This window comes from Leguminivora glycinivorella, chromosome 17, assembly GCF_023078275.1.
Source record: "Leguminivora glycinivorella isolate SPB_JAAS2020 chromosome 17, LegGlyc_1.1, whole genome shotgun sequence".
In the NCBI taxonomy this organism is placed as follows: domain Eukaryota; kingdom Metazoa; phylum Arthropoda; class Insecta; order Lepidoptera; family Tortricidae; genus Leguminivora; species Leguminivora glycinivorella.
Genome location: NC_062987.1, coordinates 12,046,991 through 12,066,404, shown reverse-complemented (window position 1 = coordinate 12,066,404; position 19,414 = coordinate 12,046,991). Strand labels below are relative to the sequence as shown.

The window sequence follows — 19,414 nt, the reverse complement described above, 5'->3', positions numbered from 1 at the left end:
TGAACCTGCATATCAGGTCACCAGGTCTCCAGTCCTCAGATGTGTATAGCAACGGAAGTTACAGTGCAGTCACTTTTGTTATACATATTTAAATGGAGTTTTAAAGCAGGTAAGTAAATAATCGTATCTGTAACGCAATTAGAATTGAAACAACGAAATGAGGTAAAAAATCTATATATATTTATCACAACTTGATCATGGACTCATCGTTTACATATCCATATAAATACAAAAAGAATCCTTTTCGGTGCACCGTTGTGAACCTTGTTGAAATACACCAAGGTTGATATTAGGTTGACGAACACATTGAATTGATTGAATGCCGTGAACCCGCTCGACGGTTTCTCTGTAGTAATTTCCTCTACAAAGCGAGAAAATATTCGAATCAGTAGGCCTAGCACATGATGGCCGCGGGAGTATGTCGCCGCGAGATAGATGACACGTCTTTGTCTAATTGTATTAATGACATAAGGACAGGTAGTCTATCTCGCGGCGACATACTCCCGCGGCCATCATGTGCTAGGCCTGCTGCTACGAGCGTAGCGCTACAAAATAACATTACTGTGCGTTAGAGGAATATGGTGACGCTACATTTTTTTTTCTTTTCTCGTTTCTCTGTAACTTCTTTCTTTTCAACTATCTCTTCTGCAACTACGTTATTCTCAAGTAGCTCTTCTGTAACTTCTCTATTTTCATCTATTTCTTCTGTAACTTTTTTCTTTTCAACTTTTTTACTGTAACTAATAACTACAGTCTCCTTGGGTCTATTATCATCAATCATTCTCTGGTTTTCGAAGACCACTTCTCTTTCTTTTGTACAACGTTTTGATTGCTTTAGGTGGTTCTTCAAGTTGTAGTTATTTATGAAGCGGCTATTGCAGTGAACGCATTTAAAGGGTCTCAGATCTGAAAAAAAATAAGTGTATATCCTCGGTTAGATTTACAGTAATCGATTTAAGGTTCTAGATAAATTGAACACCTATAGCCTACGTTTTGTATAACCAATGTTCTCATAGTTAGTACCTAAGAAACTCAACAATCGCCGTTCTACGGAAAGAATGGTCAAACGGTTTTACTAAAAACGTCACTTCTGTGGAAAATATTGTAAAAGTTATCGACTGGTACCTACATACGTAACCCGTTTTTGTTATTTGAGTCTCCAATAATGAAAAAAATATTCTTTCCTGTAAGAATGTAGCTTGCTAGTGTAATACCTATAGCCTATCGCGTCTGTGCGTTCTTTTCCCATTGTGCGACAAGGGAGCACACGACCGTGCTTACCCATCTAATCTCACGCACGAATGCGAGAAAATCGTACAGTCGCTCGCGAGATGCGAACTGATCTTATCAACCAATTTGCATTTCACCGAGCAAGATACAAGTAGACTAGAAAAGATGACGAAAATGAACTTCAAGTCCAAATGAAATCCATACTAAAATTATAAATGGGAAAGTGTGTGTGTCTGTTTGTTTGTCCGTATTTCACGGCAAAACGGAGCAACGGATTGGCGTGATTTTTTAAGTGGAGATACTTTTTGTCTCTTTCTAACGCGAGCGAAGTTGCGGGAAAAAGCTATTTGGTTATAAGACGTACGGTCAACCAATTTGAATCCTAGGCCACTCTAGAACCCTGTATCATTTAAACCATGTTCTATTTGCCCTAAGAAGTCACATTGACGTTTGCTGCGCAAAGGTTCTAACAGTGGCCTAGGATTCAAATTGGTTGACTGTACAGTCAACGGCCATAAAGAATGCACATCGGTTTTCGTCTTCGTAGAGCGTTGTCTCTTTCTTGCTTGTGACGTTAATTGTCTCTTTCTAAAGACCGATGTGGATTCTTTATGGCCGTTTACTGTATCACCTATTTAAGTATTAATATTTACCTAAATGGTGTTTGGTATGTTTAGTGAGCATGTCGCGGCGTACGAAGCTCTTGGGGCAATGTTGGCACTTGAATGGCTTCTCTCCAGTGTGATATCTAAAAATACATGAGAATATGATTAAAATCATGTGTACAGTCGACTACAAAGAGATGTAATAGTGTTGTGTTCCTGCCGGTGAGTAAGGCTGCCAGAGCTCAAGGGTGCGGTGTGCTGATGACGGGAGGACTGGAACTAACTTGTTCTGTCTATTGTCCTTTGAGTCGTCGGCAACCCGAACCCTCGCTGTGTACTTAACACAGCAAAAGGGAGTGTACAAGTTTCTAATAGGGTGGCAACGCACTTGTGACACTGTTTGAGTTGCAGGCGTCCATAGGTTACGGTGACCGCTTTACATCAGGCGGGCCGTATGCTTGTTTGCCACCGACGTAGTATAAAAAAAAATAAGGTGAAAAAGTGAATACATCTCTTTGTAGTCGAGAGTATCTATAGTCACCTCATATGTACAGTCAGCTCCGTTGGAGCACTAAGGGGCACTAGTGAAAATATGTACCCTCTGGCCTTGTTGTAGTAATATTTGTAGTTATATAGTTATAGTAAACTATAGTCACCTCATGTGTACAGTGTGGTGGCTGGCCTTGTGTTTGTAGTAATATGTGTAGTTATGTAGTAAACTATAGTCACCTCATGTGTACAGTCAGCTCCGCGAGCCGGTAGAACCCCTTGGAGCACTCGGGGCACTTGTGTTTGTAGTCCTTGTTGTGGCGCATCATGTGTACCCTGTGGTTGCTGGCTTTATCCGTCGTCGCGCCACATTCGGGGCACACGAACTTCTGAAATTGGAAATCAGTTTGTTTAACAAAAGTAGCGACTACTGTAGGCTCAAGACCACTGAGCCCAGACTACTGATGTGCAGTTGCGGAAGCTTTCCAAAAACATTGTTTTTTTTTTTTTTTGAAATTTCATGAAAGTGTCACATGAAATATAGGAAATTTAAATTTATTAAATGGAAAATTTCTTACTGCATACAAAAATGAGGAAAGTTTGAGATTTTTTCCTACATTCAAAATTTTGGAAAATTTCAGTAGCCCAGACGTAAGGTACCGTAGCCAGAAAAGTCAACGCGCTCCTTCATATGTTTCGTAGTTCGCCGAAGTGTTAGCGTAAGTTTAGAGTTTGACTCGGGTGATTTGCTTTTGTAAGTTCTCTCCGGGTTGCACTTCTAAACAGATTCTTGTGAAATTTTGTGACCACTGACCAGGTTTTTTTAACCTCTCGTATGCCGGAACTTGGATCCACGTTCGTAGGTATTGAACTACAATTTAAAATTAATTAGAATTCAATACCTACGAACGTGTGATCCACGATCCGCGATCTTCTTCTTCTCAGCATATTTGCGTCCACTGCTGAACATATGCCTCTTTCATGGATTTCCATTCTGTTCTGTAAGCGGCGGTTCTGTGCCAGGTCGGCCCTGCCGTCTTTTTGATATCGTCCGACCATACCCGAGCATACTAGCGATCGATACTAGAGGATAAATCCAGTTCTTAAACTAAAGTTTGTCAAATAGTCAAAATTGACGAAAGGGATTTCTAATCAAAATCATATTGCGTTCTAGTTTAAATCCTGTCTTTGTCAAATGTAGGTAATGTAAATATTCAAAGTGTTACCTTTTTGACCGGCCCGCCTGCAGTCTTCTCACCAGCATGAGTTCTTTTGTGTTTTTTGAGCGCGTCCGGCGTACAAAACTCCAACTTGCAAACGTCACAGTTGAAATCCGAAAGAGCCGGAGGCTGCAAATTTAATTATTTACACATTTTAGTTTGTCCAGTCCTAAGGCTAAATATTTAACCCGACGTTTCAGACGTGACATTAAGTCTACCTCACCACCTACCTGTTACCACGGACGTAATGTCATGTCCGAAACGTCTGTTTTACGCGATTAAGTCCCGTTTTAACTTAATAATATGAATGAAGATCGTGTTAGTTTTAATCGATAGGTATATGGAGCTATTTAAGGATGGGCCAATGGCTTCAAACCCCCATTTTTAACTCAACCGAGTTTTCGCACCCTATGCGACGCTGACAGAAAACTGTTTCATATACTCTTATTCATTTGGTAGTTGGTTTTATTTGGTGACTACTTAATTAAGTATTTTTTTATATCCTACAGTGGCAAAGAATCATATTGCCTGCCTAATGCTATACTAAGCAGTCGCAACCTGCAGCGCCAGAGAGTTAAAAATACATAATTATGAACAAACATCTCATTCTTACCTGATGTCTCCGCATATGCCTTACAAAATTAGTTCTGTTATTCCATTGGCTCCCACAAATATCGCATATCAATATCCTTGGCAGTCTCACTTTCGTCGAATGTTTCAATTTAGAATGCCGCTGTAACCCTCTCAGGCTAGCAAACTTCTTCTGACACATATTACAATAGAAATTAGTTATATTAAAATTGTTTTCTTTCTCCGGACTAGCTTCCTTATCAAATTCCCCTAATATTTCAGTCTTTAATTCTTCTATATCTAACTCGTCTTCTAACTTTATATCAATGTTTTCTGAAAACTCATCCACGATGTCCACTTCTCCTTTCACGTTTTCGAAAGTTTCTATGCACTGGCCGGTTTTGTATTTTTGTGAACTGTTGCTATTTTCGTCTATGTCTAGTTTTTCGCTGAATAGAAGATTGTTTATGAACGGTGTCGCTGGCGATTTTATCTCTGGCATTACTGAAAAATGACAAAATGTAAATTCAGTCTGTGATCTGTAACACTACAAAAAATTTGGATTCTCTAAAGACTCCATTACAACAAGAGTTTATTAAAAAAATCAGTCCAATAAGACAGGTTTATTACAATTACGATTTTTACTTTAATCCATGAGGAATCTATGAGTCACTTTTGTTTTTACTGGTGGCGGTATTGGATCAGAGTGTGAGTATTATATTAAGTACTTGGTTCAGAGTCAATAAATAGGGATGACGACTACATACAAAATATGGCATTCTGTTTAGTCCGTTAGATAGATCGTACAAAAATACTGAACACATATTTTTCGCTTTTTCTAATTAATGAAAAAATACAAAGATACAGAACACCAAAGTTCCGGAGTGGGGGCTTGTGACGTCACTTTTAAGCAAAAATTGTACCTAGGCGTGACGTCACGCGAAACTTCAACGCACTGTACGGTCGTCATTTTTCGTTTACGAGAAAAAAGAAAAATTTGTGTCCAAGATTTTTTGATAATCTAACTGACGGACTAAATAGTATTTTTAGTCGTCTCGCCTATTGTCAAACTTACAATTTACTTTTCAAAAATTATTATGTGGAGTTGTCATTTACCTTTAGGTGACACCAGCAACTCGTCCAAAGAGAATTCTTTGTTATTCGTATTCTTCAAAGCATCCTCCAAATTTCTATCTATAGTGCATTGCGATTCTGCCTCCTCAAAATTATCGTTTTCATACTTCAAAAATTCGTTGACAACATCCAAAGAGTCCATAGTTTCGTCTAAGTTTCTTTCTTGTTTTATTGATATTTGGAGCATGGAATCCTGGTTTAAGTTTTCTATAATTGATGGTTTAACTTGGCTTGACTCTTCTGTGATCGGTGGGAATGAATTTGAATTTGACCTATCATCTATTAGTGGCATGTCTAAATTGTTTAGCGATTTTGGCATTTGTTCATTTTCCAGATGTTTTGGTTTATTTAAAAGACTTTCTAGAAAATTGGTGCTGATCGCCTTTGGTCCCTTTGTTTTTGCATTACTTGTTTCTGTTTGCTTCTTTGGTGTGTAGCGATCATTATTTACTGGGCGTGGTGTAGAGAATGGACTGAAACTGAGAAGAAAATTACACTTAGAATATTAAAAAGCTTGAATCTGGTCAACATTTGAGTTGTTTAGTCCAGTAATATTGCTGTTTTAGGACAAAAATTATTTTTATTTTATTTGCATAATAGAAATTCCTTTTTCCCTGATTTATCTGGTCCAACATATCCTACCAAACGTTTGACAATTTAGGCATATTCAGATACAGTAAAATGTATTAGGGACATTAGGGTAGCTTTAAGTGTCTCACTACTCATCCAGTGTGTACGAGCTTTAAATTGGTTAAGTAGCAATTATCTTCTACACTGAGAGAAATTTTCATTGTGAATTTAACAAGTTCGACTTGTTGCGGTTTATCCGTTTGAATCAGCCAAACGTATGTTTAAAACAATTATGTGTCAGGTTGTTTTTATAAAATCGATTTGTTGATTCAAATATATTGCCGATTCAAATGACAAGTAGCTTGTTGTTTGAACCAAAGAGCACGTAGGCGCTATTTTAACCAAAAACTTGTTGAACGAACATGAAAACTGGTTGTATTTTCTCTCAGTGTAAACCGTACCTAAAATCAGGTTAATAATCAGAATCCATAGACACCCTAAAGGCCGTCTATTTAACACTGTGGAATCCCTATGCTGCAGCGTGATCATCGAGCAGTGACCACAGAGGGGATAAAACTCAGGGCTCAGATACCGGTTAAATTTTCAAACCGTTATCATGTACTTGCGGCAAAACCTTTAAATTTCGTTTTCGCTCGAATAAACGCTATTTTTTAAACCGGTTTTTAGGGGAACGCTTTCATAAAGGTTTCGATTAACCGGTTTAGAACAAAATAAACCGGTTTATTCCGCAGCATGATTAGGCAATACTGTTCTAACCAAACAAAAAACCGGCCAAGAGCGTGTCGGGCCACGCTCAGTGTAGGGTTCCGTAGTTTTCCGTATTTTTCTCAAAAACTACTGAACCTATCAAGTTCAAAACAATTTTCCTAGAAAGTCTTTATAAAGTTCTACTTTTGTGAATTTTTTCATATTTTTTAAACATGTGGTTCAAAAGTTAGAGGGGGGGGACGCACTTTTTTTCCTTTAGGAGCGATTATTTCCGAAAATATTAATATTATGAAAAAACGATCTTAGTAAACCCTTATTCATTTTTAAATACCTATCCAACAATATATCACACGTTGGGGTTGGAATGAAAAAAATATCAGCCCCCACTTTACATGTAAGGGGGGTACCCTAATAAAACATTTTTTCCATTTTTTATTTTTGCACTTTGTTGGCGTGATTGATATACATATTGTTACCAAATTTCAGCTTTCTAGTGCTAACGGTTACTGAGATTATCCGCGGACGGACGGACGGACGGACGGACAGACAGACATGGCGAAACTATAAGGGTTCCTAGTTGACTACGGAACCCTAAAAAAGTCGCTGCGGTTTATTTCGGTAAAAATAAAGTTATCATAACGTTCGCGTATCGAAAAGAAGAAAGACAAAAATGTGGAAAGAAGGCTAAAAAAAAAAATAAAACGTTCGCGTTCTTTACAAAGTTCGGAGTAAAATCGAAATAAACCAGTTTTAATCGGTAAACAATAAACCGGTTCCGGGCCTTGAAAAAACCCATCCCAACGGTCCAAATAAGCTGATGAGGGATGGCTTTAAAACTTACCTAAAATCGAGTCTAAAGTCAGAATCAATAGACGCTTCGTCCTGCAGCCAATGTGAGTCCAGCGAGTCATCCAACACATCAGCTTCCTCATCTATGACCTCCTTAATAATCCGCGCTTCTGGGTCCGGCAGGTCGTGCTCCGGCATTATGTCGTTCATGAAGTTACGGATGCTTGTGGTTGTAGATTCTGGAAATGTTTTAAAACTTACCTAAAATCGAGTCTAAAGTCAGAATCAATAGATGCTTCGTCCTGCAGCCAATGAGAGTCCAGCGAGTCATCCAACACATCAGCTTCCTCATCTATGACCTCCTTAATAATCCGCGCTTCTGTGTCCGGCAGGTCGTCCTCCGGCATTATGTCGTTCATGAAGTTACGGATGCTTGTGGTTGTAGATTCTGGAAATGTTTTAAAACTTACCTAAAATCGAGTCTAAAGTCAGAATCAATAGATGCTTCGTCCTGCAGCCAATGAGAGTCCAGCGAGTCATCCAACACATCAGCTTCCTCATCTATGACCTCCTTAATAATCCGGGCTTCTGTGTCCGGCAGGTCGTCGTCCGGCATTATGTCGTTCATGAAGTTACGGATGCTTGTGGTTGTAGATTCTGGAATAAAGTGATACGAAATTTTAAATTGGCTAGTTTTCTACTAGTCAAATCAGCTTCTTTTTAAGAACTGTCAAAACGATTTGATTATATGGAAATACTATGAAATACTGAGGAGTGACGTCACGGTCAATTCATCTACTTTATATCTTTCTCTTATATAAATTATGTTTAAACATAACTACTGTCCATTTTTTTCTTTTAATTATGTGGTGTTTTATTTCGTGCACGGCATCAAATATTTTATTATATTTATTATAGGAAACCAGCCTATTCTATAATATATTCAGCAAATAGGCTTGAGTGTCCATCGGTATGCATGCAGGGCAAATAAATCTCTGACTAATTTACAAGTTCGTAACTAGTCCATTTTTTCCATGTGTTACAATGTTTGCATTGTTAAATTGAGTGTCCATCGGTTATGCATATGGTAGGCGTGTTCAGTGGATACATGTAGAACTCAACATCATAATGTAATAATGGAAAAAATGGGTCAGTGACAATTGCCCATTGCCCAGACGAGATTTGCTCTGCTGCACCTTACAAAGGAATTTTTAGACTAGACAAAGGCCTACTGAGCTGTGGAAATTCACCAAGGTTAAAATTGATCTGAAACCACCACATTGAATAGCAAAAAATGGTTAGACCTGGTGCCTACTATTGGCAAAGTATGGTAAGGGACTCTTCATCATATTTTAAGCAAATCTAAATATTACATTAAAACATGAATGCCTTTTCCAGTGTGCATAAACTGACAGGCTGACAAAGTGATACTCTGTGGCTTCTGTAAGCCTTAATCTAATAAATATGATTTTTGTACTTAAAGGTTTATGATGGTAGTCTATATAAAATTTGCTTAATTATTTTTGAAGTTTACTGTGACAAAGCTTTAAAGTTTTACAGTGACTAATTGGTAAACCTTATGTCGTTGCAGTCAAGTAGTTTTATGGTTTATGATGGTAGTCAGCAATTATTTTATTGAGTGTAAAGCTGAAAGTCAAGTAGAGCTGTACAGAAAATTCAATTAAAAAAAAAGTAATCATCAGATTAAAAGATGAATACTCTAGATGAGTTTAAAAAAATAAAAATCAGTTGGGATGTCTGAGGTTTTGAGTGTTACCGGAAATACATTGTATAAAAAAATATAATATGATCTGCAAGATAAGCAACCTTATAGCAGAATGGATTTACCCAGTTTATAAGTTAAGCTACACAAATAAGCTTACCATTGTCATCATCCCTAGCCCTTTGGTAAGCTGGGGTACTGTTCCCAGGAAATCTGAAAGTACATAATTAAATAATATTGTTACAACTGGTTGTTGCTGACAAATGTCAATAAAAATCAAAAAAAGATGTGCATGCCGGAATTCCAGGGGAGGTAATCATCAGTTGGTTGATTTGTGTGTCTTTATTTATGTATATTTATTAAGGCATTCTCCACTCCAGTCAATCATTGGATCAAACAGAAACTTTAATTAATGCAGGATTGTAAATGTAGAGATTTCTTTATACTAGCACAGTATTGCATTAGTAAAAGTCTATGTAAAAAAACATACACACACATTTTAATCATTATTTTATTTAAAATAATTAACCCACCCAATTAATTAATTTGGGTGTAATTACACCCAAGTGTTTTACTTACTTAATTATTTATACCAGTTAAAAAAAAAAACAGATTAAAACACAGAACTTTTTGGAATACAAGTCTAATTTATATTTGTTCAGAATCAAACATGTCACAATGCTCACCTAAAAGTCCAAGAGTCATCATTATTCTTAAGGAATGTGCTCAGATCCAGACTCTCCCCATTGTCTTTAAGACTCTGGTAGCTTTTGAACAGCCGGTCGGAGTTGCGGCTCTGCTTCTTGAAGTTGCAGGCCACTTTCATGTTGACATAGCAACCTCTGCATAGTTGGAATGTGAAAGTGTCCGTGCGTTTCACCTGCAATAATAAACATAAGACTTTATAGAAATTATTTTACGAAAGGAACAATAAATATAATTATGTACTTAGGAAAAAAATTTTTCCTTGTAATACACAGTAAAGCAGACTACAAAACTTTGTTTGAACCTGTACAGACATTCTTTGAGTAGTGAATGTCACTTGTTAGTGTCAAATCAGTGTATTTTATGAAATAAAAGTTTTTTTTCATAGTGATGTCATAGTGGCAAATGGCCAACTGCAGTCCACATCCAGAATTCCGGACATACCTAATGTGGGCCATGTTTCGTTGTACTGCCCTCTGGAACAGACCAATATGGTTGTTTCATTCTTACAATCGGGACCACTGAAGAAACAATTGGTGACCCCTGAGTCCCCAGTTGTAGTGATTAGTTCAAATCAGTAAAGTGCTTTATACACTGGCTTATACAGCATCAGTAAGTATAGGACCTAAGCTGTATGGTGGGAGAGATGACCAGAAATGACTAGTGTAGTAATAAACCGCAACCCACCCCGTAACCGCTTTCAATCAAGCGGACCGTATACCTGTTTGCCACAGACGTGGAATAAAAGAAAAAGAATTTGATTTCCTGCAAAATAAATAGGTAATATTTAGAATAAACATTGAGGATTATAACTTACCTGTAAACCGGTGCAGTAAACAAACAACCGTCGGTTTTTCTCAGTATATTGTAAGAGATCTGTGGGCTCTTCATACCGAACTAAACATCCTCGGCAAAATTGATCCATCTTACTATACAACTTAATTATTACTAAAACTGAATAACTTATATCATAATGATTAATAATAATAGGGTGCAATTAAAACAAATCTAAGGAATTATAGCATTTATAACAAATACAATAATTCTTTTCACGGTAGTTTACATTACAGCGAACCGATTCAACCGATTGTGACAGTGACATCAAAGCTGTCACAAATGTCACAATCATTTCTCTTTTGGTAGGTGGTCCCTGGTTTTGTGTTAGCTAGGGATGTTACTTTGTCGATTCAATTATCGATAAAATATGCACTTACTTACGTTCTCACCTTAAAATAAATACTGGGAATATAAACGTTATATATATAAAAGTAACGAAAACATACAATATTGATATAAACATTTCATTTGGATTATTATGTGGCTTTTTGGCTATGAAAGTCATATATTCATACATTATTGCCTTCTTGGCTAACCGTACCTACTGATTGCAAATAAATGGTTTGTTTATGTACTTACCTACATAAACGGTCACTTCTCTTCTCTTACCAAGTCCTAATATTACATTATCATACCTATATATCTGATCATAGGTCTGTATGCCTCCCTTTTTCTGTAACGTGAATAAAAAGGACGGCATGTTGTCTATGACTATTCTATGATAGTGTAATATCGGCCTAAATAGTTTGTAAAAAATAGAAGATGGGAGATACGAGTATAAAACAAATAAATACATTCTTCTCTTCTCCTTACGCAAAGACCTAAGTAATTTAATTCGTGTAGCATCCCTCTATTAATTTCTAGTCCACCACTCAAGAATCTACTCATACTTACCTCAATAATATTTTCTCTATCAAATAGAAAATAAAACAAAACGGCAGTGTAGGTACCAAAATTTATTATTTCAATAGTTTCACCTATTTTTAGTTTCTTTTTAATAATGTTTGAGAATTTCTGGAAAACTAAAAAATACTATAAGTTTAATTCACTAGAAATGTTACATTACCATTTACTCAGTCTGTGATACCTGATCATCATTAATCATTTTTATGTCCTTTTCAATGCAAGAATGTCAATAGAGTTAATGTCGGGACGTCGATAAAAATGACACATCACTAGTACAAAAACATAATCTAAAAACAGTTTGAGAAACTTCAGAACAGAATTTAACATGGTAGTAGTTATTATATAAACTATGAAAAGACCATATTTTATGCTTTGTTTAGATCCTACAAATAGAGTCTGGCTAGCCAAATATTGTTGACAGATATTTCCTTGTGGTATCACCAATTGTCTATGGTTTAAAAAAAAGGCTAAAAGTCTGCTGTCAATTTATGTCACTTATTCAAATTGTTCGCGGGTTATTAAGGGTAAATCTTAAATATTATAACAATGACGATACCAAGCGAGGTCCGCAATTTGCTGTTTAAGCTAATAAATAATTACAACCAAGAGCGAAGTCGACGTGAAGCGGCATATAATGAAAAACTGCAAATACTGCAATGTTTACAAGTCGTAAACAATATAGTAGGTTGGTGCTCTATTAATATTTTGATACTTTAAGTACTAGTTCCAACATTTGCCTATAACTTTGATTAAGTATGTGAATATAATAAAACTTAAATCTCATAAACAGGAAAAGAGTGTAAAGACAAGGAGAAACTCGAAGCTCTGGAAAGCATTAATAAAATAAAAATATTGGAACGTAACGACTTACTTACGAAAAACCAATATTTAGAAGAAATCAGTGAAGTGACTGGTCAGTAGTAATTTGATATAAAAATATAAAAAATAAAATAAATAATATAATTTAGCCTATATACGTTCCACTGCTGGGCACAGGCCTCCTCTCATGTCTGAGAGGGCTCGGGCTATATAGTCTCCACGCTAGCCCAATGCGGGTTGGAGACTTCACATAAATCTTTGAATTTCTTCGCTGATGTATGCAGGTTTCCTCACGATGTTTTCCTTCACAGAAAACAAAAATATTTTCTAGTATCAAAACTATATCTCCTACTATACCAAGTGTGACCAGCCCTAGATTTTTTGAATTTCCCGCCAAAAGTTGGGGCAATATTTCATTAGCAACACTCTAATAGTATCAATAACTGACCGAAATTCACTAATGAAACACAGCAGGTTCTTGGGAGTTTTCTTTTCTCCATGTACGTGAATTACAGTCCTTAATCACACAAGCCATAGTCACACAAGGAACTTGAACACATCACAAATAAGAATTTAGCAGGATCATCAACTATCTATCAGGAATAAACACAATTAAATTAAAAATCGGCCAGACGACCGCCGAGATATTTGATCTAATATAATAAGATTATGTACAATTGTCAAAGGTAGACACCTGGGGAGACATCTGGGGGCCTGCTCCATTTCAGCTTCTTGGCCTTCTTTTTGGTGGAGTCTTGGGAGTAAAGGAACCGCGAGCATCGCACCTTGAACTTCGTGTTTCCGGTCTTCTTCTTCGGAAATCTAAGAAATATATAAAGTTGAATTTGTAAAATAGCTAAATAACAAAAGAATCATAACAAAGAACAATAATCATAACAAAGAACAATAATCATTGATGGCGTGTTTAAGGTATGAATATTGATAGGTTATTATTGCAAGGTCGATAAAACACATCACATCACTATGCTAAAAAACATAACCTTTCCGAGTTTGAGAAAACTTCCAAAAAATATGCAAAAATCTATACAGAATTGAATAAGATTTGAATTGTATAAACTACTAATATGTACATTTATATTTCTGCCAGGTCGTATCAATAAATATTATCAAAAACTCAAGAAACTTACCGATGAAATGATATAACCTCTTGCGTGTTTTCTTTTCTTCCTGAATGTGATTTGCAACACTTGATCACACAAGCCATAGTCAGAAATGAAACTTGGAACTATCACAAATATACACTGAGCTATTTTTTCCACGATCTATCAGAAATCCTCACAAAATAAATAAATATCGTCAAGACGACCATTGAAGTCGCGCTAAAAACTCGAACCAATATAATACGACTATGTACAGTTGTCAAAGATGGAGACCGAGTGTGAAATGACAAACGTATATTTAATTTTGCCGTATAATAAATGGACCCCAGGTCCGTTTTGACATCAGCATTTAGGGACAACCTTCGAGAAAACGAAAGAAGTTGTTGAATATTGTCTCATTCGCTCATATAAAAAAGGTAATAGTGTGGTGTGAGTAAGATACATGTCACCGAGCTCTTATTTTAGCATGGCTTCCATGCTTTAGTTATACTTCCGTGTCACAATCAGTCAGTCACAGATAACCAAGCCCCCCTAATAAAAATTCGTGTAAAATGCATATACTCATCCTTGACTTCCTTATGACTTAGATAATGTATTGAAAAAGGATGGATATATGCTAGTTATTTCTCTTTTTGGTAGGTGGTCCCTGGTTTTGTGTTAGCTAGGGATGTTACTTTGTCGATTCAATTATCGATAAAATATGCACTTACTTACGTTCTCACATTAAAATAAATACTGGGAATATAAACGTTATATATATAAAAGTAACGAAAACATACAATATTGATATAAACATTTCATTTGGATTATTATGTGGCTTTTTGGCTATGAAAGTCATATATTCATACATTATTGCCTTCTTGGCTAACCGTACCTACTGATTGCAAATAAATGGTTTGTTTATGTACTTACCTACATAAACGGTCACTTCTCTTCTCTTACCAAGTCCTAATATTACATTATCATACCTATATATCTGATCATAGGTCTGTATGCCTCCCTTTTTCTGTAACGTGAATAAAAAGGACGGCATGTTGTCTATGACTATTCTATGATAGTGTAATATCGGCCTAAATAGTTTGTAAAAAATAGAAGATGGGAGATACGAGTATAAAACAAATAAATACATTCTTCTCTTCTCCTTACGCAAAGACCTAAGTAATTTAATTCGTGTAGCATCCCTCTAATAATTTCTAGTCCACCACTCAAGAATCTACTCATACTTACCTCAATAATATTTTCTCTATCAAATAGAAAATAAAACAAAACGGCAGTGTAGGTACCAAAATTTATTATTTCAATAGTTTCACCTATTTTTAGTTTCTTTTTAATAATGTTTGAGAATTTCTGGAAAACTAAAAAATACTATAAGTTTAATTCACTAGAAATGTTACATTACCATTTACTCAGTCTGTGATACCTGATCATCATTAATCATTTTTATGTCCTTTTCAATGCAAGAATGTCAATAGAGTTAATGTCGGGACGTCGATAAAAATGACACATCACTAGTACAAAAACATAATCTAAAAACAGTTTGAGAAACTTCAGAACAGAATTTAACATGGTAGTAGTTATTATATAAACTATGAAAAGACCATATTTTATGCTTTGTTTAGATCCTACAAATAGAGTCTGGCTAGCCAAATATTGTTGACAGATATTTCCTTGTGGTATCACCAATTGTCTATGGTTTAAAAAAAAAGGCTAAAAGTCTGCTGTCAATTTATGTCACTTATTCAAATTGTTCGCGGGTTATTAAGGGTAAATCTTAAATATTATAACAATGACGATACCAAGCGAGGTCCGCAATTTGCTGTTTAAGCTAATAAATAATTACAACCAAGAGCGAAGTCGACGTGAAGCGGCATATAATGAAAAACTGCAAATACTGCAATGTTTACAAGTCGTAAACAATATAGTAGGTTGGTGCTCTATTAATATTTTGATACTTTAAGTACTAGTTCCAACATTTGCCTATAACTTTGATTAAGTATGTGAATATAATAAAACTTAAATCTCATAAACAGGAAAAGAGTGTAAAGACAAGGAGAAACTCGAAGCTCTGGAAAGCATTAATAAAATAAAAATATTGGAACGTAACGACTTACTTACGAAAAACCAATATTTAGAAGAAATCAGTGAAGTGACTGGTCAGTAGTAATTTGATATAAAAATATAAAAAATAAAATAAATAATATAATTTAGCCTATATACGTTCCACTGCTGGGCACAGGCCTCCTCTCATGTCTGAGAGGGCTCGGGCTATATAGTCTCCACGCTAGCCCAATGCGGGTTGGAGACTTCACATAAATCTTTGAATTTCTTCGCTGATGTATGCAGGTTTCCTCACGATGTTTTCCTTCACAGAAAACAAAAATATTTTCTAGTATCAAAACTATATCTCCTACTATACCAAGTGTGACCAGCCCTAGATTTTTTGAATTTCCCGCCAAAAGTTGGGGCAATATTTCATTAGCCACACTCTAATAGTATCAATAACTGACCGAAATTCACTAATGAAACACAGCAGGTTCTTGGGAGTTTTCTTTTCTCCATGTACGTGAATTACAGTCCTTAATCACACAAGCCATAGTCACACAAGGAACTTGAACACATCACAAATAAGAATTTAGCAGGATCATCAACTATCTATCAGGAATAAACACAATTAAATTAAAAATCGGCCAGACGACCGCCGAGATATTTGATCTAATATAATAAGATTATGTACAATTGTCAAAGGTAGACACCTGGGGAGACATCTGGGGGCCTGCTCCATTTCAGCTTCTTGGCCTTCTTTTTGGTGGAGTCTTGGGAGTAAAGGAACAGCGAGCATCGCACCTTGAACTTCGTGTTTCCGGTCTTCTTCTTCGGAAATCTAAGAAATATATAAAGTTGAATTTGTAAAATAGCTAAATAACAAAAGAATCATAACAAAGAACAATAATCATAACAAAGAACAATAATCATTGATGGCGTGTTTAAGGTATGAATATTGATAGGTTATTATTGCAAGGTCGATAAAACACATCACATCACTATGCTAAAAAACATAACCTTTCCGAGTTTGAGAAAACTTCCAAAAAATATGCAAAAATCTATACAGAATTGAATAAGATTTGAATTGTATAAACTACTAATATGTACATTTATATTTCTGCCAGGTCGTATCAATAAATATTATCAAAAAATTGTTTGTCTGTAAAGTCGGTTTACGGACGGTAGTTTAACGTGATAACGTCAAACATTACAGTAGTATAGACAGGGGCGGTCAGAGTATAGCAAAAGGGGCCCGATTCTGGGACTTTTTTCACGTTTTTTTATTTATTTATTAAAAATACACAAAAGTTAACAGTATTTCACCAAAGCACTTATGTGGTAATATAATTATGTACATGTTAAATTGACATAAATAAAAGCAAACACACTTAAAAGTTAAACTATGGTTATTACATTAATAACCTAAGGAGTGTAGAGTCTATGAACCTTAAGAGTTTTCTGTAAAACACACCAACACTATCAGCAAATATGTCAATATCGTCTGTCTCCAACATGATGCGGTTAAGAGCAGCTCGGGCTCGAGCGGTGCGCCGGCCGCCGCGAACAGGCGCCGCCGCCGCCGCGCCGGCACCGCGCCCGGCATGCCAACCACCACATTCGCTCTTGGCACTTGCAGCCCCATTCTCTCAAGCACGGATGCGTCATCTACTCTATGGTGAAACAGTTGGCGGTAATGCATAATATGCAGCAGTTTCCGTCTGGTTTCTAGAGTTTGAAGACCAACCATTCCTGTTACGAATAGAGATGGATACATATATGGGTAATATCCGTACAGTCGTTTGTAAATGTGCCTACAGAACTTCCTCTGCACTCTTTCTAGCATAGTGTTTTGTTCTTATTAGAAATAATGCATTAAAATAAGCATCTTTTATAAATTAAAGTTTTTTTTAAAACCTACTAATTTAGGAGTTAGAGTGGTGCAAAGTTGCAAAATTTTCCCGTAGCATTACTAAGGCGCCAGAGACAGAAAGCGATATCGACGGAGCCCCGCTTATTACAGAAACTGCACAGAATAGGAGCCTTCGTCCGTTTGAAGATACCTAACGAACCTAACCTATACCTATATAAATGTCGTCATTTTGTATCCTAGACCGTTTGCGAGACACGCGTTAATTTTATTAAAGTGCTAGTGCCATTTACTAATCTTAGAACCCTAATATCTCAGTAAATATTAATGGAGAAGAAAAAGTTTATATAACAAAACATCCTTATTTAAATTGGTTATATTGGTAAAAAAATCTCTGGCGCCTTAGTAAATACTATGGGAAAATTCGCAACTTCGTACTGCTCTAACTCCTAAATAAGTAGGTTTTTCAAACAACTTCATTCTATAAAAGATGCTTATTTTAATGCGATCTTTCATGTTTTTAAATTACAAACACTCAAAAATAATAAACACGGGCGCGCCATCTGTCGCAGCTGTGGTGCTTTACTCAGGCCACACGCTACAACCATACCGACTTTTGTGTCAAAGTGACAGTCAGCAATGTCAGATTCCACATTGGTCATTAATTTTGGAATCAGCACCCCCTAAAACCTATTTTACGACACCCATGATGCCTTTTGTGTCAAAGTGACAGTCAGCAATGTCAGATTCCACATTGTTCATTAATTTTGGAATCAGCACCCTCTAAAACCCATTTTACGACACCCGTGACGACTTTTGTGTCAAAGTGACAGTCAGCAATGTCAGATTCCAAATTGGTTATTAATTTTGGAATCAGCACCCCTAAAACCTATTTTACGACACCCATGACGACTTTTGTGTCAAAGTGACAGTCAGCAATGTCAGATTCCACATTGTTCATTAATTTTGGAATCAGCACTCCCTAAAACCTATTTTACGACACCCATGACGACTTTTGTGTCAAAGTGACAGTCAGCAATGTCAGATTCCACATTGGTCATTCATTTTGGAATCAGCACCCCCTAAAACCTATTTTACGACACCCATGACGACTTTTGTGTCAAAGTGACAGTCAGCAATGTCAGATTCCAAATTGGTCATTAATTTTGGAATCAGCACCCCCTAAAACCTATTTTACGACACCCATGATGACTTTTGTGTCAAAGTGACAGTCAGCAATCTGAGGTACTACATATTTGTAATCTGAAAGTAATCAAGTCAATAATTTCAGTTATTTTAAATCGACTATGATTCCGAATTATTGGTAATAGTAATTATTGTATAGATGATTAGTGATTCCTTTATATGTAATGGTAATTTACCGTTTCACTTGATTACATTACATTTTACAAGTAATCTGACACCCAGTAGTGGATTACAAAGTAAAATCAAGTAATCGTGTAATCCGGAATCGATTACGATTTGCCCATCTCTGCGGCGCTGCTGCAAGTTTTGAGACAGAAGTATATGCTAGAAAGAGATGCAGATATTTGCCACTCACTCTTACCTATAGTTGCGTCTCAAAACTTGCAGCAATAACTTGCTTAACGAGAACAACACACGGGCGCGCCATCTGTCCCAGCTGTGGTGCTTTACTCAGGCCACACGCTATAACCATACCGAGCGCATCGATCAGCCGCTTAGTTCCAACGCGCGCCAATAGATGGCGCAAAAACTATATTGCGAAACGGGACAATGACGTCATCTTTTTCGTGCATGCTGCCCGTAGTAACGAGTTATTAGACGTTATCACGTCAAAACTCAAGAAACTTACCGATGAAATGATATAACCTCTTGCGTGTTTTCTTTTCTTCCTGAATGTGATTTGCAACACTTGATCACACAAGCCATAGTCAGAAATGAAACTTGGAACTATCACAAATATACACTGAGCTATTTTTTCCACGATCTATCAGAAATCCTCACAAAATAAATAAATATCGTCAAGACGACCATTGAAGTCGCGCTAAAAACTCGAACCAATATAATACGACTAT

General features: G+C 36.3%; 1 protein-coding gene across 2 annotated transcripts; it reads right to left on the bottom strand.

Annotated features, from left to right (window-relative positions):
• Positions 1–158: 158 nt before the first annotated feature.
• Positions 159–10,833, bottom strand: LOC125235283 (zinc finger protein 777-like). Of its 2 annotated transcripts, none has more exons than XM_048141792.1 (11): positions 10,582–10,833; positions 9,746–9,939; positions 9,220–9,272; positions 7,807–7,993; positions 5,231–5,727; positions 4,158–4,618; positions 3,551–3,673; positions 2,565–2,713; positions 1,884–1,978; positions 530–906; positions 159–387 (listed from the first exon to the last, which is right to left on the bottom strand). In XM_048141792.1, the coding sequence occupies exons 1-10, from the start codon at positions 10,687–10,689 to the stop codon at positions 569–571; spliced, it is 2,205 nt and encodes a 734-aa protein (XP_047997749.1). In that variant the 5' UTR covers positions 10,690–10,833; the 3' UTR covers positions 159–387; positions 530–568. The 2 variants fall into 2 exon arrangements, with proteins under 2 accessions (XP_047997749.1, XP_047997750.1); XM_048141793.1 differs by lacking the exon at positions 7,807–7,993 and adding an exon at positions 7,598–7,784.
• Positions 10,834–19,414: the final 8,581 nt, after the last annotated feature.